General features: G+C 41.8%; 1 protein-coding gene across 1 annotated transcript in view; it reads right to left on the bottom strand.

Annotated features, from left to right (window-relative positions):
* L3MBTL4 (L3MBTL histone methyl-lysine binding protein 4) overlaps positions 1-27,735 on the bottom strand; it is a 307,787-nt gene that overhangs the window by 85,209 nt on the left and 194,843 nt on the right. The window contains exons 14-15 of the mRNA XM_068562443.1: positions 13,957-14,130; positions 509-579 (exon numbers count right to left, since the gene is read on the bottom strand). Of these exons, the coding sequence (XP_068418544.1) occupies positions 509-579; positions 13,957-14,130 (245 nt within the window). The remainder of the gene's footprint in view (positions 1-508; positions 580-13,956; positions 14,131-27,735) is intronic.

Genomic DNA, 27,735 nt, shown 5'->3' with positions numbered 1-27,735 from the left:
GACATTCTGTGTATATGGAGCCTTAATTGCAAAGAAACATAATTAAGTGAAAACATGCAATTCTTTCCCCTATACTCTAATAATCCCTTAGCTTTTAACACTTAAAGTTTGCCATAACCTTCTCGCCTGTCTTGCTGACGAAGTACATTCTGCAGTACCCCAACTTATAAGAACGCAAGGAGACACTTCTGGTTTCCCTCTACGCCCTGTGCAGATGGCAGAGAGAGATTCCACCACTGAGACGTGCTATTTCTACAGGTTTAGATTTGTCTTGTCATCAGTGAGGACCACAGAGCAGATTATAGAGTCTTTCACTTTCAAAATGAGGAAATGAAGGTCAGAGCAGTGAAGTAGGGTTGGGATGAGAGGAGAGCACAAGTGTCTGGGCCCCTGGCAGGTTCTTTCCCCCATTCCTTCCTGGAATGATAACACCAACCAAACACACAAACAAGACATTCTTCCCAACAAAAAGCAGAGTCTGCGTTTTTGCTAGTGTTTTTGTTTTTACCTCTGAAGAGAATATCCAAGTCAATATCTTCTTTTCCTTTGATTTTCAAACACTTTGCCTGCTGTACAAGTCTGGGCAAAGAACAGAAATAAAACCTAGATTCATTATCCTGTGAGGTAGGGATAAATCATGACAGCAGCACAAATTTAAATAGAAATCACAGGGTAAACAATAGTGAATTAGCAGGTATTTTTGCTGCACAGAGCCTTGTTAGAATTTTTCTTCAATTTAAGATTTAAAAATACACTTTTGTTCAGAAACTGTAAGTTTGAAACCTGAAACTTGAAAGCTCCCAACCCCCCGTTCTATTTTAGCAAAAAGTTTCTAAAACTCTCTGGAGAATAACCTCTTCAGATTCTGAGGAGGCGCATATTAGGGATGGTAGGTGATGGTGTGGTAGGTGGTAAATAATAATTGCTACTGATGATTTCTGTGCTTATTTTAATCAGAAGATTATAGACATTGTGCTCAAACAACTGTACAAAGTAATTTAGTTACAATGTTGAATGTCAGAGAATTAATTAACTTTTAAAATTCTCCAGAATACAGTAAGGACTAATTCTGTAACTCTTTCATCACGGAACTTCATTAAAACTTGAGGCTCATAGTTTGTAATGAACACAGAAGTTTCTAAAATGAAACTTTTCCGGTGTTGCTAATTACCTAGTAATTAATTTTAGGTAGACAGAACTTGAGATGGCTCATTAATTTATCTGCAGTATTTAAGATTTTAATGAAAATGATAATACCTTGCTTGGCAAATATATTTTCTGATTGCACTCGGATAACTGCTCTCTCATTTTATCTTCACTGACAAGCTGTTACGGTAGGCATGCCAGTACTGTTTCAGTTTTTGTTTTAGATGAGGAAACTGATTCAGTTACTAAAATCTTACATAGAAACCTCAGTGACTGGTACATAATTGGAGGCAATTTTATCTGTATGTTCCAAAAACGTGGATGTCATGATAAAAACACATTCTATTCATCAGATACTTTTTAACCATGAAGAGTTTTTTAATCAAAAAAGCAATTAACTGAGAAAGAATTTCTGTTGAAACCCCACCTTTGGACCTTAAAAGAAGGTCCTACACAGCCATTGTGGCGCACACCAGCCTCAGGTAGTTAATCTCCTGTGGTGCAAGCAGAGACCAGTCCACACAAAACCTGGGTCTGTGTCTTAGGCCCTGTGCCCTGGGTTTGAGGCCCAGCGCGAGCAATTAAATTCTAGAAGCCTCAGCTTCCCAACCTGCAAAACCAAGACGGTACTTGCCTTACAGGGTTTGTTTGGAACAATCAGTGAAACAATATGTTATAACATAGTCTACAGACTCTTATGCATCATGGTCATGCATAAAAATATATGGAATATTTTTATTAATTCCATATGTTTAATTTCATTATATATATATATAATATATACTATAAAATTATTTATATATCTCATCAAGATTTATCTACATTCTTGTAGGAAAGAACATTAATGGTGGAAAGAGGGCTTAGCCCTAAGCAGCAAGCCTCTGGGGGAGAGAGCTGGTCAACACGGGATGTCAGAGGCACATGTGCACAGTAAAGTCATTTTACAAAGGATAAGATGGAAAAGAAAAAACAATTTCAGCTCTGCTTACATCTTTTTGGCAAATAGTTAAGTATTTCCCCCAAAACTTTACAAATTGTATGAAACTTGAGTTGATTTTCAAACCATCTGAAAGCATCCCTCTGCAAATACATGCTGATGAAGATGGCAGTTCTATCTTACAAAATTAAAAAAAAAAAAAAAGAAGCCAGTATGCCTTACATAACTTTGACGAGGATTTTATAAAGCAATTTAAAAATAAATCAAACAAGTTTACTGAGTGGCTTTTTAAAAAAATGCAAGGTGCTGCAATCAATCACAGATATATTTAGGAATAGTTCTTGCTTTCAAAATTATTACATCACCAGGAAGATACACCAAGTCAAACCCTGTAAACCAGCGGTCCCCAAACTTTTTGGCACCAGGGACCAGTTTCATGGAAGACAATTTTTCCAAGGACCGCTGAGGGGGTGGGGGGTGGAGAAGGAGGCGGGGCTGGGGATGGTTCAGGCAGTAATGCGAGTGACAGGGAGTGACAGGCAGCAGCAGAGGAAGCTTCACCGGCTCACCTGCTGCTCACCTCCTGCCGTGCGGCCTGGTTCCTAACAGGCCTCGGATGGCTACTGGTCCTTGGCCCGGGGGTTGGGGACCCCTGCTGTAAACTGTTCAGATTCAGTTACATCTCCTGAGTGAGGCAGGTGCCTGCTAAGGACTTCCAGGTTCTTCATTTCATTTAACCTCATTTCATTCTCACAAAAACTCTATAAGGTAGGTGCAGGAGGCCAGGAATCAAGAAACTGAGGCTCAGAAATATTAAACCACTTGCCCATCTTGGGGGCACAGTGAGTCAGTGGTGGAGCCAGAGTGCAAACTCAACAGACTCCAAATCCAGGCTTCCTTCTATCCTACGCATCATCTTGCAGGAACGGAGGGTTTCCTGAGTGTCTGCAGACGGCCTGGAGCTGGAGATGTTGACACAGGTAGGGGAGAGAACGGGAAGGACAGTAGTGTTCCCGGGGGCTGGAGGGAGGGTGCGGCTCTGTGCAGGTTGGTCGGGAGGAGGCTGGGGATGCAGCCGGGTCTGTCCTGAAAGGATGGGGACATGGGTGACCGATGGGGCCACGAAGGTCTAGGGAATGAGGGTGGGAGGAAAGCAGGAGCGGCACAGACCAAGCATGAGCAAAACGGAAGGGAGAGCATTTGGGGACACGAATAAGCCAGTCAACTGATGGGGCTGAAGCATCTGCACTGTGCGAGGAAAGGAAGGACCAGAGGTGGGGCTAAAGGAATTGGCTAGAGCGGAGCTGGGGAAGCCTGGCACACTGCTCTCAAGCACTTGGGCTTTATCTTGACGGCAGTGAAAGAAGCCACTGCAGCACTGGCCTTGGGAGAATCTACTGCACATGGTCAGAAATGTCTGGAGGTGATCAGGCCAGTCATGTGCTGAAGATTAATATTTCTTTGTATTTTTTTTTTTTTTTTTTTTAGAAATTCACGTTCTTTTATTTATTTATTTATTTATTTATGACTGTGTTGAGTCTTCGTTTCTGTGCGAGGGCTTTCTCTAGTTGTGGCAAGCGGTGACCACTCTTCATCGCGGTGCGCGGGCCTCTCACCGTCGCGGCCTCTCTTGTTGCGGAGCACAGGCTCCAGGCGCGCAGGCTCAGTAGTTGTGGCTCACGGGCCCAGTTGCTCCGTGGCATGTGGGATCTTCCCAGACCAGGGCTCAAACCCGTGTCCCCTGCATTGGCAGGCAGATTCTCAACCACTGCGCCACCAGGGAAGCCCTATTTCTTTGTATTTTAGCTGAAAAGGTAATACCACTAAAATCTCAGCTCTGACCATTTCACCAATTCTTCTTAAAGCCCAGCCTCCACCTTCTATGTAGTCATAATAGCTAAACAACCTTCAAAACCTTTTGTTAATAGAATCACTGTTGCTGCAGCAAGTGTCAAGCTACCTGTCTGTCTGTCTGTGATTCATTTTAGAGGAGTGCACGTGACCATCAGTGCTTGTGTTGGAGAGACATGCCCCTGCCATCCCGCTGTTTTTACTATCTTTACTATCCGTTGGTCTTTACTATCTGTTGTTTTTCCAAATGACTTGCCTTTTCCTTAGGATTTTGCTACTTCCTTGAAAAAAGGAGCTGCATGTTCGCTGACCCTCCTTCTATGCTTCCACTGCTTTTAATGAGGCAAATCAGTGGCTACTGCTTTGTGCTCAATAAATGCTAGGCCTGAACCAGATGCCTAACACGAAGGAGGTAATACATGTGTGTGTTGAAAAAGACAGAGAGGTTAAGTAGCTTGCCCAAAGTCACACAGCAAGTAGAACAGCAAGAATTTGAATTTAACTCAGGTTAGTCTACATGTAAATAAACACCTTCTAGAACATGAGTTGGAAAACTACAGTCCACGAGGCAAATCCTGCCGTAGCCTGTTTTCATAAATGAAGTTTTATTAGAACACAGCTATGCTCATTGGTTTACTTACTGTGTATGGCTGCTTTCATGCTACAACGGTCAAGCTGAACAACTGTAGCAGAGATCTTACAGCCGGCAGAGCCTAAAATACTCACTATCTGGCCCTTTACAGAAAAGGTTTGCTGACTCCTGTTCTATAAGGAAAAGGTCCCTGAGGCCAAAAATATACACACAATCTGTGATTGTTTCACATGGCTATTTTTTCCCAAAATTGCCCTAACAATTGTATTTAGGTATAACTTATAATGGGACTTGGAAAGCAAATATTGGGCTCCGACTGCTTTTTATTTTTAGACAAACTGTCCAAGTCCAGCCAACATTTCTTTGAGCTTTTCCTACCTGCAGGTGTCACATTCGGCCGAGCTGGTGTCTGTCACCAAGAGACATAAGCTATCTGAGCATACAGGTGTGTCCACTGCCTACCTTCACACAGAGCAGACTGAGAGAAGGGCCGCAAGGAGGAGATGAAGAAACCACGATGGAGTCACAGAGTAAGAGGGGGTTTTCTGCTTTAAAGGTCCGAGAGGTTAGAGAACACCTTCAGGAGGACATGAGCTTGAACCAGGCCTCGAAGCAAGTTTTACTGAGTGAAGTGCAGAGAGGGACCCTGCAAAGGCACAGACATGTGGAGGGTGGGAGTGAGAAGAATCAGTGGTGGGGCTGGAGGGTGACGAGCTGGGGTGCAGGCTGCGGGCAGGTTACGAGTACCACACACACTTCCTACGTGCATCCACACCTATGTGCTCTTGTGTGTAAGGACGTGGGTAAATGTGAACTTATTTACAGTAAAGCAAATGGATCGAGGACCTGCAAGACTCCACCAACAGAAAGAAGAATTCGTACCATATGTTTAGTTTGTCAATAAAAGGTAATTAAACTTTAAAGAATACTGCATTATAAAGCATCAATAAACGATATGCATACATGTGAACATATTTACCGCAGCATTATTTATAAGAGGAAGAATACTGGAAACAACCTAAATACCTGTCAATAGGGGAATGAGTTGAATAAGTTCGTCCACACCATGGAATATGATACAGTTATTAAAAATAGTGCATTGAATCCACTTGTGTTGATATGGCAAATTATTCATGACAGGTTGTCAAATAAATAAGACATATTCTTAAGCTAATATCTTTTATTGTCAGACTTTCTTTGAGCCAACAATTAATGTTTTCACATGACTTTCCATAAGGAAGAAGGCAAATTTGTTTTTTCTTTGTGGGTAGACTTAGTTGCTTAGGTCTTTATAACTTTTCCATATAAAAATAAAAGTCCAAGACCAGAGTATTTTTCTTCTGGTCATAAATGCTGATTTATTTACAGGTGCCTTGTTCAGAACGCCATTATAAACTTGGGATAAAATATGTGTGTATGTTATTAAAGCCTCAGCGTTGAATGCCTGGGTGCTTTAAAGGTTTGCTCCTGTGTTAAACTTTCAGGAACACAGCATCCTTCCTCCGTGTTCAACATGGTTATATTATAAGCTGTCCAGAGTGATACAAGCTAACCTTCAAAGAAACATTAACAAAAAATGAATGTAATTAAAAAAAAAAGAGTGACAGCCATAAAAAGAAATGAAATTGAGTTATTTGTAGTGAGGTGGATGGACCTAGAATCTGTCATACAGAGTGAAGTAAGTCAGACAGAGAAAAACAAATACCGTATATGCTAACACATATATATGGAATCTAAAAAAAAAATGGCTCTGAAGAACCTAGGGTCAGGACAGGAATAAAGACGCAGATGTAGAGAATGGACTTGGGGACACGGGGAGGGGGAAGGGTAAGCTGGGACGAAGTGAGAGAGTGGCATGGACATATATACACTACCAAATGCAAAATAGATAGCTAGTGGGAAACAGCTGCATAGCACAGGGAGATCAGCTCGGTGCTTTGTGACCACCTAGAGGGGTGGGATAGGGAGGGTGGGAGGGAGACACAAGAGGGAGGGGATATGGGGATATACGTACGCATATAGCTTATTCACTTTGTTATACAGCAGAAACTAACACAACATTGTAGAGCAATTATACTCCAATAAAGATGTTAAAAAAAAAAGAATGAATGTGTATCTGCATATCTGTATGTATACGTAAACAGAAAAAGCGTAGAAAAGAACATGAAAATCTATTCACACGAGTAACCTCGGGATGCAGCATTAGAGCTGAGGAGTGGAGAGTGAGAAATTATTATTCTTAAAAACTTCTATATTACCTGAATTATTGCAGTGGGAATTTTATCATATTTTTATAAGCCTACAAATTATGCTGTTTGATAGGAAAACACCTGAGTATTAATAATGTTTTTAACTTTTATTTTTTCTTACTAATCTGTATTTTCTAATTTTCCTATAATATACAAGCATTGCTTTAGTTATAAGAAAAAACTGACATTAAATGTCACCACTTTACTATTTACAATGAATAGGAAATAATTATTTTAAAGCCAGATGAAGTATGTGGATGAGAAAAAATGCCCGCTGTTGCTTAGGCAACAAAGTTTTGTTTTTCTGGGGATTGGGAACACCAATATTTCCTTGACGGAAGAAACCACGGACACTTTAGCACACACTGTTCTCAGCATTTAATTACTAAGGGCCCGAGCCAAGGCAGGATTCCAGAAATCCAGAGATCCACAATAAATCATAAAATGCCTCATGAAAATCAGCATAGAAGGATATTTTTAAAGATGTTTTTAAGGCATACATTGGTTATTTTATCACATTTTAGCAAGACTATAAACTTGTTTAGAAACACAAGACTACAATGAAGGTGCCAGAGGCACAGAGGCAAGTGGAATCCAGGAGGCCAGGTCCTTTCATCGCATCACAGCTTCCGTCTACACCCCTGAGCTGATCTTGACAGGCCGGTTTCGGTTTCAATTTGCAAAAACAGTCCACAGAACCCTTTAACTTGTCTTAATGGCCTGGATCTGCCTATGGTCTCCAGGAACTTAAGGTGGGTAACTGCTGAGACCAAGGTCCCCTTTCACTCCTTGTCAGTTACCACAGTCTGTGAGTCTCTCTTCCATTTGGTTTACCTTTGTTTTCCCTCCTCCGTCTCCTCTCCCTGAAAATACGCTCCCCTCGGGGATGGGAGTCGTTGTTCCCCTCCCGATCCCTGGCCCCTAAGGCACCCCCGGGCCACAGCAGACAGCTCTGCACGCACCCGCTGGATGAAGAAACGTCAGTGCCGGGAGTGAACAAGCTCAGTGCCTGGGCTGCGGGGACCAGCCGTCCTGCCTGAGTTCGGATCCTCATCCCGCCACTTACCGGCGTGGGTTGTCTTACCACTAAGTGAAAGCTTAATGAGAACAAGGATTTCAGTCTGTTTTCTTAACTGCTGTATCACTGGAGTTTGGAACAGTGCCTTTCTAAGGGTTTGTTCAATGGATAAATGATGAATAAATGATCCGGCTATGGTCAGGATCCTGAATTCAGGGAGGTACGTGCCGTTCGGGTATTTATAACGCCATGAACCAGCTCTGTTCCGACCTCGCTCTGGGGGAGGAGGAGGGATGGGATGGTGAGCAGAGCAGTGACCCGGGGTCAGAGGGCTCGGGGCTGCCACTAGTGACAGTGTCAATAAGGGACTAAACTCTTGACTTTAACATCCTTATTTCTCTGTTGTAGAAGTTGGACGAGATCACCTTCCGAGTCCTTTCCCACTGTAAAGCTCCAGGATCGTCACACTTGGCTGGAGGTCCCTCAGAGTCCAGCGGGAAGTATGGAGTGGGAGGGGGCTGTCCGGACGGCCGGGGGCTTCCTGTCCAACCACAGTCCTCCACAGACCCCGAGGACCCTGGGTGTCTCGGTGTTTTGATCACCGCTCACTTGATTAAGGGGTTTACTTTAGTTCCGAATAAATAGACAAAGGGCTAAATTTCTATGTTTGGTGCAAAGATGTGTGCTACAGACACAGCTAGAACCAGTCCAACTGCAAGACTTTAAGATCAACAAGTCTTATAAAAATGGAAGAAAGATATGGAATTATTATTTCAATAGTTTCTTCTATGTTCCAGGCCCAGTCATACATCTGTATCTATCTGCACCTATACACCTCTGTTCAAAAACCTAAGCCTCGGATATTATATTCATTTTACGGGTAAAGACATTGAGACTGTTATGGGAAAACAAATGTATGTACCTGAATCAGTCAACTACGATTCACTAAGAACTATAATGCGAACAGTGGTGAAGGAAAAATGCAAGCATAATAAAAACTGCTTCTCACGCCTTAGCAGCCTCCAGTCTTTTTGAGAAAATAAGGCACGTGTGCAAAACAAGTATCAAAAAGGCTCAAGGAGACACAAAGCGTGGAGCAGACCCAAAGCACAAGGAAGGGGCCTCGCGCTCATCCGATCCACACCCCAGGGCCCAGCAGAGTCCTGGCACCGCGCGGGTGCTCAACATCTGTTTGCTTTGTTAAGTACCGGCTAAGTGTCAGGCATTGAACTAGACGTGAAAAATACGCAGATGCGTAAAACACCATCTCTAAGGTCAAGAAGCTCACACAGGGGGCTTCCCTGGTGGCACAGTGGTTGAGAGTCTGCCTGCCAATGCAGGGGACACGGGTTCGAGCCCTGGTCTGGGAGGATCCCACATGCCGCGGAGCAACTAGACCCGTGAGCCACAACTACTGAGCCTGCGCGTCTGGAGCCTGTGCGCCGCAACAAGAGAGGCCGCGACAGTGAGAGGCCCGCGCACCGTGATGAAGAGCGGCCCCCGCTTGCCACAACTAGAGAAAGCCCTCGCACAGAAACGAAGACCCAACACAGCCATAAATAAATAAATAAATAAATAAAATAAAATAATAAAGCAAATAATTTAAAAAGAAGCTCACACGGGCTGAACTGCTGTGGAAAGTTTCAAGACAGAGATGAGCCTTGGAGAAGAGAACACGCAGCAGGAGTAAAGGAGGCAGGAAGAATGGGAACAAAGGCACCCGCGCAGGAAGAAGAACACGATTGCGGATGGTGACAGGGCGTGAGTGGGAGCCGAGAGGCTTGGCCTCCGAAAGCAGAGAATTTACGTGGGAAGGATCAAGAGCAAAGGCTGATGGACTCGAGGAAACCTCTTTAAGGACTTGGAAGGTTCATACACGAAACAACCAGCTAATACTGGTTAAATTCTGAGAACGGACCTCACAGAAGGTAATCTGAGTCGTGAAAACAAACTAGTTGGCTCATAGCAGAGCAGTTTATTACGAGGATCATTAAGGAACTACTCCACTGCCTGCCATTCTCTGTGATTACCATAATTCTTCCCAGCCATTTTTATTGTCAATATAGGCCTTTGGGAAGTACATTAAATTTATAATATGGCAGGCATTAGGAAAAACAAAGTGAGCTTTATTAGGCATTTTCTTAGGTTTTCTTAATAGCCGTGATTGAATATGACAGCTCTTTTAACTAATGGTCCTGCTGACTGTGTAAATTAGAGGCAGAAGTTGCTATTAAAGAATACCCAGGTGGATGGGGAGGGGGCCTGGAAAAAATGTCCTACACAGGCCCGGGAAGCCAGCTAACATAATATAGGGCGTGGGGGGGCAGCTGCATTTCAAGTAATTTTCTTATGATGAAACTGTTTAATGAGTATAATTTTATTCTCTCGTTGCAGATCGAAGCCTTTAGTACCTATTACAAAGAAACGTGTTCAGGTGGAAGTCTTGCATTATATAGTATACATAAGAATAAACAGTTTGGGGCAAACATGGTTGAGATTCTTCCCCTTCAGTAGTTCTGTTTTCACAAAATAAGAAATAAATGCCTCACGAGATGACCCTGAGAATACTGAAAAGCAGTAGAAAGTCTAAATATAAACCCAGCCAGGCATTTTCAGAGCCTCCAACTGCCATTCTTTTGCCAGCCTGATGCTGTTGAAAACATGTATAGGATTTAGGGTCAGGTAGTTCTGGACTCAGACCCTACCTTTTCTACTAATTATCTGTGTGGTCCTGCACACTTTGCCTAACCTCTCTGAACCTTCAGGTGCCTACATTATAAAACCAGAGTCAGAATACTTTCCACGCACAGAGTTGTTGTGAGGATGAAATAAAATTCACAAGACCATGTATATGAATTGTTCAGCACAATGCTTTGCGGCACAAGCTAATAAGTGTATGATATCAGTGTTAGTATTATTGTTGATAAATCTCTTGTTACTATTATCAGTTTACTGAACTAAGAATATGCTGGATTTAACCAGAAGACCTATGTCCTGGATTAGCTACTAGTAAGAACCTCTACTTCTTCACCAATAAGTGACAATACTATATATACAACATATATATAGTTGTATATATGTATATACAACATATACAATATAACAACAATAATGTCTGTTTTGCCTAAATCACAAGATTATGGGGAGCTTTTAAAGGTAATGTATCTGAAAACTATAAACTGTCAAACAAATTAAGGTATCCACCCTAGAGTACGTTCCCAGATGAAAGATGCTCAAGCGTTAAGGTCATTTGCCTCCGTTTAATGCACCATGAATATAATACTAATCACTCTACTAGCACCAAGAAAGGGAATATATTTACAGCATACAGGTTTTCAGTAATGGCGACCTATTGTGAATCTCTTTAAAACTATATTAACATGCAATCATATTACTATGAAGATGAATCCTATAAACATTTAGCAGTATATAATCCACTCGAATTCATAACCTGACCCTCTACTAAGAAAATGTGAACATAAATAGACTATTTCCACTACTAAATCATGGAGACTTAAAATTTACTAATAATAACTCCCCCTCCAAAGATTAACATGAGAACAAACATACTTTCTAAAACTAAACACAAAACTGGGATGCAGTTAAGGAAAATACAAAATACCCTAAACTTTGGGCAGCATCTAATTGATTTTGGAAAAAGGTCAAGAGATAACTTTATATTTTGCACTGGAATTGCAAGAAGTCTGGAGATGCTAAGGTGACAGCGTTGCTTGTATAAGAAGTTAGAGCAGGCCTGTCCAGGGCTCGGTGACCATGGATGCACTGGACGCCAGAGGAAATTAAAACCCTGATTTTCACTAATTTCACCCCCTTGTCTATCCTTGGACACGTGCCAACTACAAATTGTTCTTCCTCAGCACGTAGAAGAGGAGAGATGGGATTTCAACATTCTCCTCCACCTGTACATGGTATCTTGTGATTTTAAGAGCAAAGGTTTGGGTTAGAGGAGAGGCAGCCTCAGGAGATTGCCACAAATAAACTGTGAAAAGAGTTGAAATAAATTTTAGCTGCTCGTCATTAGCCTACATATTCTTCCTTGTCGATTTCCTTGTTCTCCTTTTTTTCCTTGAGCTGGAATTCTGGACCGCGAACAGGAGGTCACGTGGATGGAAGCAGGTCAAAGTGAGCATTACTGCCAAGACCACTTACCCGAACATCGTTTTGTTGTGATGACTGGTTTAAAAAAAAAAAGAGGACGGGGATTGGAGTGAAAGAATGGCTTTGGTCTTGGGATGTGAAAAAAGAAGGCTTAACAATTCGAGACGTGGACCGTGACACTCCCCCTCCTCCGCGCAGCCGCTCACACAGCTCTGTGCATTCATGAAACAGGATCTGACAGGATAGGATCATGTGTAATTTTTTTGCTTAGTTATCAACTAACATTCTCTGCTTTTTCTATCTGTAGTAATTATGCTTATTGGACGCATTTCAGTGCAAAAACCCCTTCAGAACGGCAAAGCACACAACAATGTATTGATAGGCGAGTTAGGGACGGGGGAGCCGTACACCTGTGCTGAAGAGAAAGGCCGGGCTAACCTCCGAGACAACACGACGGAGTCATCGTTTTTTTAAAGCAGTTCAAAGAGCTGTTTATTCTCTCTGACTTTTGACATTGAGGATGAATGTCTAAAATGTTTACAAGAGAGGCTGAGTTTTTATTTGAGGGGGGGGGAAGAGAACAGAACAAAAAGAGTAACAGCAAATGGATGCACTGGTCTCTGGAATAAACAAGCGCTGTTCCCTGGAAAACAGTTTAAAAAAAAAAAAAGAAAAGAAAAAACTCCCTCAACTAGGAAATGGAAAAGCTGTTCGAGCTCTCAGCCACTTGAAGTTGTAAACGGTGTGGGTGTGAAAAGCAGTAAAGAAAAACTAAACCCCGTACAGTTCCGGCAAGAGCAGTGGGTGTAGCGCAAAGGAGAAAACGCAGGGTAACATGCGGCCACGGGAGCTGCGCGGTACCCGGAGGAAGAGGATGGGGCGCGCGCTGCGGAGGGTGTCGGGCGGCCCCGTGCACAGCGACCACGCTCAAAATCAGCTGCTTAACGAAAATGCAACGTCACCGAGATGCTCTACAAGAAGAACAAAATGCACACTCCAGGATGTAAACTCCACGTGAAAAGTGTGTCCTAGGAGCCAAACTCTCCCAGTGAACAGACCTTGGCAGTAAAGGAGCATCCACGCTGGGACCGAAGGGTGAAAGGGCAGAAAGGGGTTCCTGGAAAGTCTGCCCCCGCAGAGAGGCGCGCACCGTCCTCTCCCACGTGCTGAACGGGAAGGGCAGGGCTGGGAGAGGGCTGGGCATGGGGCCGGGGGTGGGTGATGGTGGTCCGGAGAACCAGCAGCCCCTCCCGTACCAGCTCCTCCAAAGTTCAACCTTGAACGCCAGTGCCTTCTGCCTGCAGCGGGGGCCTGAAAAACACCCACTTCTCACCTCTGCCGAGCCTTTCATGGCTCCATCTCTGTCTGGTCTCCAATTATTTACTTGTAGTTAGATTCTCCCGTGTTTATAATTCCCAGCTTGGAGGATAAAACTTTTGTCTTAAAATGTTATTTATTTACTCATTTAGGTTAAAAAAGAGCAAATAAGGTTGCATCTGTAGCTTCTTAGAAAATGATTATAAGTAAATAAAAATTGAGAACTGATCCTTAAAGTCATAAGTTTACATTTAGGAACAAAAGGATGATGTGCCATCGAAAAATCAAAACAGGAACTATTCAGAGTAAGGAAATCGTATCTGAGGGGCTTTTGGATTAAAGATGACAAGTACCAGGTGAGCGAGGGGATCCTGATGGGACCAAGAGGATGCGAACACCGGGCCACGTGCCCAGAGAGATGCCACCTGTGAGATGACTCCAGAGATACAGGGAGTCATACAGAATTTACACGTGAGATTTGCTTTCTGTTGCCTACGTACAATAGCTACACTTAGAGGTAAATTCAAATTTTTGAGGATGAAGTAAGAAAAAATATTTTTAAAATAAATGTCAAGGCTTAGATGAATTCTATGAGCCAGTGAACACAATAATATACAGAATAAAGAAAGATTCTGAAGAAACACAAGAAACTATTATCACCAACAAATTTGTTCTTTTCTGTTCTACACGCTTTACTCTCTGGTTCACATTTTCAGAAGTTCCTTACCTGGACTGGCTGTTCCCCTTTTCATGTTTTCCATTGAACTTCAAACTACAGAGGTTTTTCGATTTTGAATGTGCAGAGTCTGAGTCCACATTTGCCTGTGTTTGTTCTCGCAGACGATCGTGAAGCGTTGCCTCCTTTTTCAAGTTCATGTCCGAATACGGGCAGCCAAAGGCACTGGTTTGTATAAAAATGAGAGCACAGGCGTCAGTTTAGGGTGATACATCAGGGCTGTACTGTCATTGGAACAGACGTACATCCAATATTGAAAAGCTGAATGGAGACATTCTCCTTTCACTGAACACACTCAGGTTAAGTTTCTTTTCATATTGCCCTTTGCGAAGATCTCAGGTGCCAGACCATAGACACCGGTCAGCAGACATTACAGGTACAGTCATCAGCAATACGGTTTTCACAATCTAAAACACTTAAAAATCTAAGGGACTTCCCTGGTGGTCCAGTGGTTAAGACTCCGTGCTTCCAACGCAGAGGGCTCGGGTTCGATCCCTGGTCGGGGAACTACGATCCCACATGCCATGAGGCCAAAAAAAAAAACAACTTAAAAATCTAAGAACAACCTAAAGATGTACATCCAATGGAGCAACGAAAATGTCATGTAAACACCTAATTCAGTTTGTATCCTCCGATATTCAAGCTCTAATTTGACTACCTGTATCACAAAATACTATGGGGTAACTAAACATCTTTACCAGTATCAGAGAATATCATGCTTTTACTTCTTATCATTCATGTATTCAGAAACAGTGTATCTGGGTGACTGCTTCATCCTCCTGAAACCAGCTAGGAAGTTTTGTGTTTGAACGTGAAGGGCCAGTTGTGGGTGAAAGAGGAGAGACCACAGTCAAGACTGAATCCTGACTCCAGGATGTGTTAGGAGGCTGACAGCAGGCTCAGGGCAGAGGCTCTGGCCCCTGCCACAGGTGATCGGTTGTCTCTGGTAGATTTCTGTGCCCACGTTCCTGTCCCCAGAGGCCCCCAATCTCTGTGCTGCCGGGAACGAGGCAGATGCTGTCAGGGGCCGACCAGGCAGGACGGTGCCCTGCCCACAACCCTGAGGGAGCTGGTCCACCGAGCTCCGGTTCCCCTCCAGTGAAATGGGGAAATCAGATCCAGCTCCTACGGGCTGTTGTGACCACGAGGAATCACACACACACACACTAGTGGTAGCTGCTCTCATTACGACAGTGCTGCCATCCTTTACGTTTGGGGAGCACAGACTCAGATGCATCAGTATCTTGGCAGTTGGCTCTTTTTTTAGGAATTCGCTTCCTGCTTACTATAAATTTGCTGGTATACGGTGCATAATACATCCTTTCTGATACGTGAAAGTTTGCTTTTGCTATTTTAAAGTCATGATAAAATCAGGGAGCAATGCAGTTTCCCTCTGTTTTACAGCAGACTGAATTTTCCAGGGAGCACTTATACACAGTCTAACCTCAGAGGACTTTAGTACCAACCTGTATCTAAAACGGGCCTTATGGAATTTGGGATGGGGTGGTTCTGATAACACCAGCCTCGCCCAACATGCCAGGGTGGACCTGTACTTTGCCAGACAGGGGCGCCCCTGTGGATGCATGTTCTGTAGTTAGTATTAATTGGCACTATTTCTTAGTTTATTCCGTTATTGATTCAACAACCCACTAACTGAGCATGTGCTACATGCTAAGCACTCTGGAGAATATAAATCTAGTGAAGAAGTTGGGATATGTACCAAAAAATACAATTTATAATAAGAACAAAAGCTACCCCTATTGAGTGTTTACATGCACCCATTGCAATACAAGGTGTTTTACATATATCATCTCTAATATTTAGTACTAAATACCCAAAGATGGTATTGACATATTTTTTTCTAGGTTAGAAAACAGGCTCACACAGGATAAGCAATTTCCCAAACTTACCTGGCACCTTCTTGGGAAACCCCAAAATAAATCACTTAATTATGAGCATCAATCACGTGGGCAGAAGTGGGAAAACATTTTTAGCACCATCAAAAAAAAAAGGAATGTAATTTTTGTGCAAAGTGTAGCCAAGGCAAGCATTCACAGGGAAAGCAGTACAGGGTTTGCCACGGTTAATGTCTAGGGGAAAATAAGTCAGCCCATGCTGGGTCCTGGATGAGAAGTGCAGAGGTGATAAAGCAGTTTCCAGCAGGACCAATTGGTTTAGGCTGCAGCATATGAGATTTAAGGGAGATTTTTAGAAAGAACTTTCCGCAGATGAAAATTGAAAGGCATTAGGCTAACCAAAGGGAGATGGGGAAATGTTTATTTTAAGCACAGCTGAGTTTTCATGAAGACACTATCACTCAGAAGCTTTGCTATCCATCTAATATATACCCCCAATTTGAGATTTTTTAATGATCATTATGGTCATGAATTTTCTAAATTTCATATAATTACCGCACATGACTAGTGCTGCATGACACTCATGCTGTCTCTTCCTCAGGCTTATCTATCCAGTAGTGTAGAAGCTACCATTCATGCTCTTGTTCAGTACTTGCTTAAGTTGAGAGAAATTTTGTTTCCCTCAATCTTCATTCATTAATCAATCCTTTTACTCATTTAAACATTCATTTATTTCCTAATCCCATTCTAGCTCTTCTTTGTCTCTCGGGTACTCAGGCGTGCAAAACTAAATGCAATGCCTCGGAGCATCATTAGAATGGAATATTTCTCGATTGTGGGAGGCGACGCATATGAGAAAGTATCTCAGGATTATACAGATCAGAAAAAAGCATGAAGTTCAAAAGAATATACTGGGTTGGCTAAAAAGTTCGTTCTGGTTTTTCCGTAACATCCAAAACGAACTTTTTGGCCAACCCAATATTAAATGACAAAAACATATTTTGCAGAAGATGCTGGTGAAGAACCTGAAAGAAGATAATGATGGGAGACAAAGGAAGGTACGAAAGGAGCGTGATGAGGGGGCTTTCGGTTGCATTGTCTGCACCATTTTCAACCTGGGCTCTGCTGTGAACAAGCTTCTGGATTGCAACACTGTGCTTACTTGTGTTCATTGCAGAGAAATATTTATGTTAAAGAGATGACATTCCAAATGTCAGCCTGCCCTCCTGCACATGCAGACCCTTACTCATGCGTGTGTGTGTGTGTGTGTGTGTATGTGTGTTTGGAAGAACATACATGACTGCATAAATCTGTACACATAGGAAAAAACTGATTGAAGTGGTTGTCCTAGGTGTGATACAACTACTTAAAGCTTACTTTTGATTTAGCCAAATACCGGGGGAAAAGGTTCTGAAGACACAGTCTTTTTAGAAAATTGCTGACATAAGCTGAAATTTCTATGACTTAAGGCTCTGTTGGTCAAGGTAAAATGATAGCTTCTGACGGATAGGGAAGTGACATATTCAAATTTAAGCTCATAACGGACGAAGATAAGGAGGCATGAAAACTGCAGGCCAGGAGGGAAGGCCTGAGCGGGCGTCCTGGGGGAGGCGGGGCTCTTCTGATCGAGCAGACCAGCTCCCCATCCCTCCTTAATTCAACATGTGTTTGCTGTTGGCAGGAAAAGAAGGAAGAGATAGCAGGAACTATATAGTTTTTAAAAGTCAGAGACAGTAGAATATTGGGAATTTTATACAGTTCAACCAAGTAATATTTAAAATATGTCAGGCCCAAGTTCATCAGCAAGACAGATGAATAGAGGGTGAATGCTAAATAAGCAAAAAACTGCTAGGCAGCTGCAGACAAACTTTAAAAGAGATTTTTGGAGAGAGCTAAAAACTGAGATCCTAGTAGCCCTCTTCATAAATAGAAGGAAACATAAAAATGGCTGCCATTAAAAATACTAGTTTTTCTTTTCAGAATATTTAAGTAGAATTTTTAACATCTGAGGAGAAATAGAAAAATAAAACTGTATCAGTATATATTTTTTTCCTTAAAAACTGTCGTGCACTCCTCTTAGGAGCAGTCCTTGGCTGCTCCCCTGCTGGTTGTAATGGGGCAGGGGGTGGGGAGGGGGCACTGGAGCAGCCGGCACTGAATCACGGCAGGTGGTGTCACGCCCGGGAGGGTCCTTGGCCTCTGAATTCTCTTTCCTTCCACAGCAGGGGCACCTGATTCCACAGGTTGGTGCAGTTTCCTCATATTCTCAGGACCAGTCCTGATCCGAGGGACAGAGGCCCTACGTTCCTACTTGCTTCTTGCTGGGCCATCTCCCATTAGGAGGCCCTCTGCCTCCTAATCCCAACCTAGGCAGCCAGGCCCCCCCACTTCCCCGATACCAGCTGGCCAGTCGCCTATGTGCTTCTCCCCCCGAATTATTCTCTCCTACTGTGCTTTACCCACTGGCTGGGATCCCACCTTCATTTTGGATTCTTCCCGTGCAGCTCCAATTCCAAGAGTCTAGATAGCACCTGCTGATTTCCAAACCCCCTGGACTCCAGGTTCTGCTCATCCAACCGTATGATCATCTTGTATCTACAATGTTTTCATCTCCTCATACCCAAGCAGCAAGTGTGGTTCCTGCTTGTCTCTGACTACTTTGTCTTGCTGAAAATAATGGGCCATGAACTGTCAAATCTTGGGAGGTGGACAGTCTGGACCACGAGGTTATTACTCAGCTGTCACCACACACCTAATTGGTAGCTTCCCAACCCCTGTGCAGCTACGCCCTCAGGGTGGCCGGAGGGGCCTCAGGCACCAGAGTCTTTCCAGCCACAGCAGCCTCCTCCAGACTCTGAATTCCCTCCCTTCCCAAGTACTGATTAGCATTTTCTCTCTGTGACATGACGTTATAAGGGTAGGGAGGCATTACAAATTTAAGCAAAATGGCAAAGATGAAAGAGCCCCTTGGGTGCTGTACTTCAAAACATAAATACAAACACAGAGGTCAGCAATATTTCAGGAAGAGTGTCAGGTCGTTGACAACCTTTTTGCTGATCCAGAAAAGTGAAGTCATCCAAAAAAGGCAAGTAGCTCCCAGGAGGAGCCCTGATCTAGGAATATGCCCTCACGTAGCCCAGGAATTAGGGATGTAGTTAAACTGTAAAGAGTTCTCTAATGCAACTAAGCCACCCCTCCGGGAAGCCCACTGCCTTTTGTATTTTAGTCTCAATTATTTTATTATCCAGTTATATTCTTTTCTTTCTAAGACCTAGATAAGACAACATATCTGAGCTGGGAGGTTACACGCTAAAGTCTCTTTGCTTAGGTTCAAAAGGTAAGAATTTACTTGTTGGAGCGAGTGGGGGCCTTGTATTGGGAAGTGCTCCCGGAAGAGACTGTCTGAGGGGTTGGCCTCCCACAGCAAAGGTGGCAGGAAAGTCCTGGATGCTGCCCCTGCCAGAGGGTAAGGGGCTGAGACTCTCAGAGAAGGGGGTCAGCCAGGAAACGGGAGGGAGCGAGATAAGTAAACGCTGCCTGCCTTGCAGCCTGGCCTTGGGCCCTGATGACACCAAGATCCCCAGCCCGCTGGCAGGTCCTACATTCTACCTGTCGCGTTAAGAGCAGCACCCACCTCCCACCCACGATGGTCCCTGGTGAACAGAAGACCATTTGTCCTCACTGCCATTTAACTTTAATATGTGGGTAGCTTACACTTACGTAGTATGTTAAATGAATATTTTTTATTTTTAAGAAAATATTGATTTCTTGGCCAATGGTATCGAAAGGCATGATAAACACTGAAATGCAGGTTACTGAAATTATAGAATATCTGTAATACTTTCTATGGAAACTTTTAAAAGCTAACATAGGACTTAAACTGTTACCGATTTTACTTCTATGAGGATTGTGAGCAAGTATAAATGAGATATATATATATACAGAGACAGAGAGAGAGAGAGAGAGAGAGACCAGGGATATAGACCAGGAAGTTTCCAAGAATACATTATAATATCTACTGAGGATATAACGCAAGTTCTATTACATTGTTCTCAAATACAGAGATGAGCAAAACCCAACTGGTATATGTAAGATTCTAAGGTCTCAGAGTCAATTCTCTTCAAATTCCTGAGGCTTTGAAATGTGTTTACCTGACCACCCCCCCCCCCCAAAAAAAGAAAAAACTGAGTTTACCCAAGATATATTAAAGTGAGTTTACCCGAGATATATTACAGGTAAACTTTCTAACTTTTGTCCATAAAATAGCTGATATTGTCACTTAATTGTCATTAAAAATACTAGAAAATTTAATGCACACAGTAAGAAAAATGTATGAATATTAAGAACAAAAGTTTCATAAGTAGAGTTAAAAGAAGTCTACATCTATATAACTCAGACTTCAAAGAGTTGGACGAACCAAATTTGACTCTAAAAATACTTTTCTGATTGACATATACACACTACTATATATAAAATAGATAACTAATAAGGACCTACTATATAGCACAGGGAACTCTACTCAATACTCTGTTGACCTATACGGGAAAAGAATCTAAAAAAGAGTGGATATATGTATATGTATAACGGATTCACTTTGCAGTACACCTGAAACTAACACAACATTGTAAATCAACTATACTCCAATAAAAATTTAAAATAAAAAATAAATAAATAAAAGTACTTTTCTCTGGGGTAATTCAGCCTGTAAAATCATCCTATATATTATAAACTTGCTAACATGGCCAATTAGGAAGTTAGAAGAGAGTTACTACTCAAGTTAGGTGTTGAAAAGCACAGATATAAGAACTAGAAAACTGTATTAAAGCTACTAGTACCAGAGGCTTGTTTTTCATTTCCTCATCTATAAAATGGTGACAGTACAGGGATTTTTGTGAAAACTAAATGAGAAAATCTAGGCAAGGTCCTGGTATAGTGACTGGCACAAATTAAATACTCATGAGTTTTTAATTTTAAAAAAGTCATTCTGATATAAAATATAATACTAATGATCCATTTTATTTGTGGTTATTATATTTTTCATTCTAAAATTTCTATTTATCTATTTCTCGCTCTACTTCTGTTAATATTTGCTTTATAAATTCAGGTTCTCTAATGGTGACTCCATATATATTTACAATTGTTGTATCTTCTTGATAAATTGATTCCTTTATCATTACATGATGACCTTTGTCTCTCACAACAGTTCTGGACTGAAAGTCTATTTTATCTGACGTAAGTACAACACCTCTGCTCTCTTTTGATAACCATTTTCATGGAATATCTTCTTCCATCCCTCCACTTTCAGCCTATGTGTGTCCTTAAAGCTGAAGTGAGTCTCTTGTAGGCAGCATATATTTGGAGCCTGTTTTATTATCTATTCAGTCACTCTATGTCTTTTGATTGGATAATTTAATCCATTTACATTTAAAGTAATTATTGATAGGAAAGGACTTATTAATGCCTTGTTAATTGTTTTCTGAAGGTTTTATATTTTCTTTGTTACTTTCTTCCTCTCTTGTTGTCTGCCTTTGCAATTTGATGATTTCCACCCCACCCCCCCCACCCCGTGGTACCCTTTGATTACTTTATCTTTTTGTATCTACTACAGGTTTTTCTTTGTGATTACCATGAGGCTTACATAAAATATCTTAAAGTTATAGCAGCCTATTTTAAGCAGATAACAACTTAACTTCCATTGCACATAAAAACTATACTTTTACTTCTCCTCTCACTTTTCATGTTACTGATGTCACAATCTACATCTTTTTATATTGTGTATCCATAACAAGTTTCTATAGCTACAGTTATTGTTCACATCAGTGTGAACTGAATAAACCTGGGCTATCTTGTGCCTAAGCAGCATATCAGTTTCTAAAGAAATAAGTCATAAAACTGTTCAAGCATGCAACTTAAAAAAAAAAGACCTGAATATCTCAATCATCACAAAACTTGCTCTCAATTTCTCATCCTCCTACCTTAATCAATGTCCCCCAGGTCATCCCACGTGGGCTACTCTCTTTCCAGTCTCCCTATTTAGCTATCCCAGATTGAATCTTTCTTTCTAGGAGCTGCTTCTGTCCTTACAGAAAAAAACATCTGGCCCTTTTTGCTTCCTGGCATCTCTACTCATCATCCAGATGAAACAACAAAGGCCCAACTGCAGAGGTGGAAAACCAGCCCCCTCCTGGAGAGGACTTAGCCCCCATCACAACTTAGCCTACTGGGATCCTGGTATGGTATTTGGAATATTCACAGATTTTAAACTGATAAAGACTAGAGTACATCCCAAGGTTGTGAACCCTGTTGGTGTATACAGAAATAGATAAAAATTAAATGCAATCTACACTTATTTTTGTTTCATTAGAGATATGAGCTTAGTCATTTCATTAATGCCAGTTCTAATACCAAAAAGTCAGATCCAACATATGACATTTACTTGGTATGCATTAGGAGATACCCTTTGATTGAGTGTGTGCAAAAATGTTATCTGAACTGTTCTGTTGTAGGTAATATTTTCAGTAAACTACACAGGGAAGGAAAAATGCATCAAGAGTGAAGGTTAAAGTGTGTGTGTCTGTCTCTTTCCTCTAAAGTACTTTAGTGTATTGTTACTAGAAACTTCCAAGGTATAAACTATTCTCAAGGAATATGATCATATACTAAATAGCACACTAATGGCCTTTAAAATTTTATGCTGTAACCAGCTTAATGTACTAAGTAATTTGTATAATCTATACATGGGGAAGATCTGATAGACAGAATCTACTGTTTAAAATTTCTAACAGAATATTATCAACATAGTTAACATTAAGCAGTAAATTAAATAGTAAAGTGATGAATATGCTACATTATTAATTCAATCAAAACAATTTCAAGTGATAAGTGTATGTTTCCATTATTACGATGAGTGTTTCTGTTACTATCAGTTGTTTTTACCCTTTTAATTTTAATATTTTGGTTAAGTGGTATGAACATGTCAATATTATTTTTTTATAGCTTAAACTGTCAAATGCATTTTAACTTGGAATATTCTGGTTTGAAATACATTTAATTTCTGCAAAGGTCTTGAAAGCGTTTTTTCTCTTTTAATAAATATGCATTGTTTTAAAACAAAATTTCTCTTAGAAGTGAAAGTCTTTTTCAGGACAGTTGTCTGAGGAGCACCTGGAGAACAGTTCAACTCAAAAATGCTCCAAGCATAATTTAAAAAAATTATCCATAAGTTAAAGGTGTATATCTTGGCTATGGATCATAATGAAATAATCCCATCTTTTGGATGGCTTTAAATTCAATTTAAGTGAAATTGTAAAAGTTATCTGGGTATGCGTGAAGATATGTTTACATATGTGTATATCTACATATACCCACATGCATCTAACCCATATGTTAAATGCTAATATTGACTCAGTATCAACAGGGCATTCACATGTTGTCTTGAGATGGTCTCAAGTCACAATTCAGTCAACTTGACAAACCTATGAGCTAAGTTTAGGAGTGTAGTCTGTGTGATGGAAAAGGAAAACCAAACTAACCCACATCAGAGAACAAAGCATCCTCCAAACTCTAACAGATACAAGAGGATTTGCCAGAGTCCTGCTGCCCCTCCCTCCCCTGTAAGCGATGCATTAAGGAGTCTTTTGGAGAATTACAGAGCATACATTTTGGATCGCTATTTTAAGAGGTGACCTTTTATCATTCCACAGTCTGCAAATAAAACCTCTTCTGTAGGTTCAAATACATATAGGCAGGCTCCATATTGAAGATATTGTCAATTCTCTTCCCCCTAAATTAGTTAACACACCAAAGGCAAACGTCTACTGTAATTTAATGTGTGTAAAGCAATATCATCCTAATTAGAAATAAGAACCAACATTAGGAATCTCACTAAATCTTGAAGGGAGCTGTTTAAAAACTTGTGTTTTTTTATTTAAATAAACAACATTGAGATATTAAAGATTGGGGGCATCCATGTAACCGTGGATAAAGATGAACACTTATTTCTTTCAAGAAAATATGATTCAATACTACTTTTTCTGCCATAAGCTATTCTGAAATACTGTTTGAGTAATTTGTTTCAACTATTAGTTAGTGAGAATCAACATGTAGAATATTTTACGTTAGATGACCAGACTAATCTAAACTAGATACATAAATTTTTTATTTCTACTAAATTTAGGCAGTAAAATTATTTAAAAATTTAAAGAGAGGATGCCATCAAAACACAACTTGATTAGTCTAATAATCATAATAATTTCTATAACAGACTATAGTTCTACAGTTTTTACTCTGTGTTATACCCTGATTTAAGCTCTCTTTACATGTTAACTCTTTCAAGTCTCACAATATACCGCAAAATAGGTACTATTATTATCTGCATTTTATAGATGAAGAAACTGAGGCACAGAGAGGTGAAGTAAGTCATGCAAGGCCACAGAGCTAGGGAGTTGTAGAGATGGGGTTGAAACCCAGGCAGCCTCATGCCAGATCTAGGCTTTGAAATACTATGCCAGACTGCCTCTGGGATTAGACTTTTCTTTTATTTATTTATTTATTTAGGGCTGTGTTGGGTCTTTGTTGCTGCATGTGGGCTTTCTCTAGTTGCGGTGAGCGTGGGCTACTCTTCGTTGCGGTGCACGGACTTCTCTTTGCAGTAGCTTCTCTTGTTGTGGAGCACAGGCTCTAGGTGTGCGGGCTCAGTAGTTGTGGCTCGCGGGCTCTAGAGTGCAGGCTCAGTAGTTGTGGTGCACGAGCTTAGCTCCTCCGCGGCAGGTGGGATCTTCCTGGACCAGGGCTCGAACCTGTGTCTCCTGCATTGGCAGGTGGATTCTTAACCACTGAGCCACCAGGGAAGTCCCTAGACTTTTCTTTGAATACATGAAACACAAATGAAAATGATGGAATACCTGACATCACCTTGTACGTGGTGGGCGCTTTGCCAAATGGATATTGATGATGTTAATAAATTTATATAACATCTTTGGCACTGTTGATTATACAAAAAGAAAAAGTAGGGAAATGAGAACACTTTGAGAGAATTTAAGCTGTTTAGTTTTTTTTTTTTTTTCAATTTCATTCCAAAATTTACTGAGTCGCTGCAAGAACAGAACATGTGGTAAGAAAGGAATTCTTTAGAAACAAAGACACGTTCTCTGCATGGAATAAAATGTAACGTGAAGAACTGGCCATCTGGATAATTTTTTATTGGGACAAGATGTAATTTATAAAATCATGAGAAAGGAGAAGAAAATAGAGAAGAGACAGGCTTGATTTTCTGCCAGAAAAAGATTTTGAATTCCATCCTAGCATGTTTTTAAATGAGAATTTAAATATTCATACCCACATACACACAAACGTTCCATCTACACAGCCAAATAAAACATTCCACCTAACCCGGCTACACAAGAGTCCAAGCAGCCCCCTGTGTGCATGGAGGCCGGGAGTACGAGGCAGAGCTGCGGCCGCTTCATTCCATCCGTGAACACTGACCGGATGCCACTGTGTGCACGGCTCTATACCAGCCGTTACGGAACCCAGAGTACTGTAAAGCGCCTACCCCAAGGGACTTTGACCTGAGGGTCATAAACAAATGAATTAAAAATCTAAAACGCAAAAGCAGCGGATATTATATTGTGGTTTATTGTTATTATGCACAGTACATGTTTAATACTGCTATAACCATGACAACAGGAATATATACTTCTTAAACATTTAGTATGTATCCAGGCATGATAAGTGCGTATCGCATTATATGCATTATTTCATTAAATAAATAAAATCTGGGGAGGGAACGTTTTCATAAAATTGTTTTTGCTGTTGCTGCTGTTGTTTATTAATTTAGGACCGAGGAGGGCACAAGGGCTAGGTTCTTGAACTAGGACTGGCCTCCATCAGTCCCAAGCGTGGAGGCAGAGATGCACGATCCCGGGAGGAGACCAACTGGGCTGGGAAGCAGAGCTGTGGAGACTCTTCCTCACCACATGGGGGCCCTAAGAGTTTCAGCTGCCTGGAGATGTGGGAGGTTCTTGAACTGGGAAAGAAAGGTCAAAGGTCGGGAAGGTTATCCTGGCAGCTCTGGCCGAGAGGGCCAGCCTCAGGGGTGGGGGGTGAGGGGGGCGGGATGTGGAGAGCAAGCGGGAAGAGCTGGTTCTGACTCATATTGTAGAAAAATAGCCAGTGGGGCTCGGACACTTATTTAATCTGGGAGTCAAACACTGAAACATAAATGTCTTGAGTGTGATGGTACAGGTGGGGCTAAGATAATGTCCTCTGTTGCTAACATTTTAAACCGCAGGACTGAGGGATCCTTTTGGACTCCTTCTGCAGGTGAGCAGGGACAGACGGCCTCTCAGAGTGAGAAGACCAACACACACTGGGACTTCGGGGGCCTTCTGCTTTGAGCTGGAGGCCTTGGCCCTCCCGCGTTGCCCCCGCTAAGCCAGGCACCGCAGGAGCAGTCCGAGTGGTCCGTAGCCTCCAGCTGCAGCAGGCTGGGGACAGATTTCCTAACAGCCTTACGGTGGGGTGAGCATGTGTGATTTCCTGCTGAAGAGCGTCCTTCACACAAGAGAGACATGGCTGGTGAGGGCGGGGGAGGGTAGGGGTCCAGGCAGGGGGTGGGGCTCCAGCATGGCCCTGAGGGTAGATAGTATTTGAAAAGGCCGAAAAAATGTTCTTTTGTCTTTAATTTTGTTAATTACCATCTTTTAAAAACTTGCTCATACAAACATAGTTTCAATAGAAATGTTCCAGTTGTATGTGTTTGTTGGCAAATCTGTCTAGATGAGCTGGCATTTTCAGCTCTATATATGCATTAGTTTTGCAATCTAAGAAAGCTGAAACTAGGTCCAGTTTGCAATAGCACAGATTATTCAGGCCCATAAACCGCTCTCAGTGTGATTCTGTAGAACCGGATCTCAGAGCTAGAGGCACTGACTGGCAGCCCGTCCTGAGAACCGAGTGCAGCAGAGTCAGTCTCAGGGCAGGTGGGCTGTTCCCAGACTCGGATGCGGAGCAGGGCTGTGCTGGTCGCTTCCCTTCCCTCCCCTCCCAGCCTCCTCCTGTGCTTGGTTATTGAAGCTTCCAACGGACCGTGAGTCTGTGCAGATGCATGTTTTTGGGGGAGAGCTGAAGGCAGAGATGTTCCGGAGGAAGGAAACTAGTGCCGGTAACTCAGAGTTTCTTTTGAGTTTAAAACATGAACCCTTCTCAGTGGTATCATACATTGGCTTCTCCCTGATAAAGACTCGGTTTCTTTTTCGACCAGTCGTGGGCCACTTTTTAAAGCAGCACTTGACAGGAAAGATGAAAGCATGAAATTAACCCATGACTTTACCCTCGAGGTGGTTGTTCTTTGAAGTTTCTCTGAAACTTCAGGTTCTAAATGTTCACTTTGTTGGGTTTTAAAAAATTGTTTAAATCTCTACTGACTCATTTTTACTTTTGACAGTGTGTCAGACTTCAATTTCTACTCCATGCTTTCTATCCACATGCAAGGTTTACTTATCTATTTAGACCATGAAAATTACTAGGAATTTTACTACCTTAGGACCTGAACAAGGTTTGACTTGTCCTTATTTTAGGTTGTAAACTATATACTGAAGTTTATGTTTTTAGAAAAGTTATCGTATATAATTTACAAATGATAAACTTTCTAGTACAGAATGTTAGTAGATGTTTTCCCATAGCAAACCATCGATATTTTTCTCTATTTCCTTCTGGTTTTCTTGTTTATACCATGTCTGCGGGCGTGACTGATGCCAAGTGTGTCCATGCACGGTAGAGGGATGTGGTCACTGTCGCCAGCACTGTCACGGAGCTCGCGTTTCGCTGTCCGGGATGACCCGCCTCCCGCCAGCCTCACTCTCTGAGATGTGCTCTCTCCCCTGCAGGTCCTTTTTGAGGGATTAATAAATAG

The sequence above is a fragment of the Eschrichtius robustus genome, chromosome 14 (genome assembly GCF_028021215.1).
Source record: "Eschrichtius robustus isolate mEscRob2 chromosome 14, mEscRob2.pri, whole genome shotgun sequence".
NCBI lineage: Eukaryota > Metazoa > Chordata > Mammalia > Artiodactyla > Eschrichtiidae > Eschrichtius > Eschrichtius robustus.
This window is presented reverse-complemented; position numbering and strand designations above follow the sequence as displayed.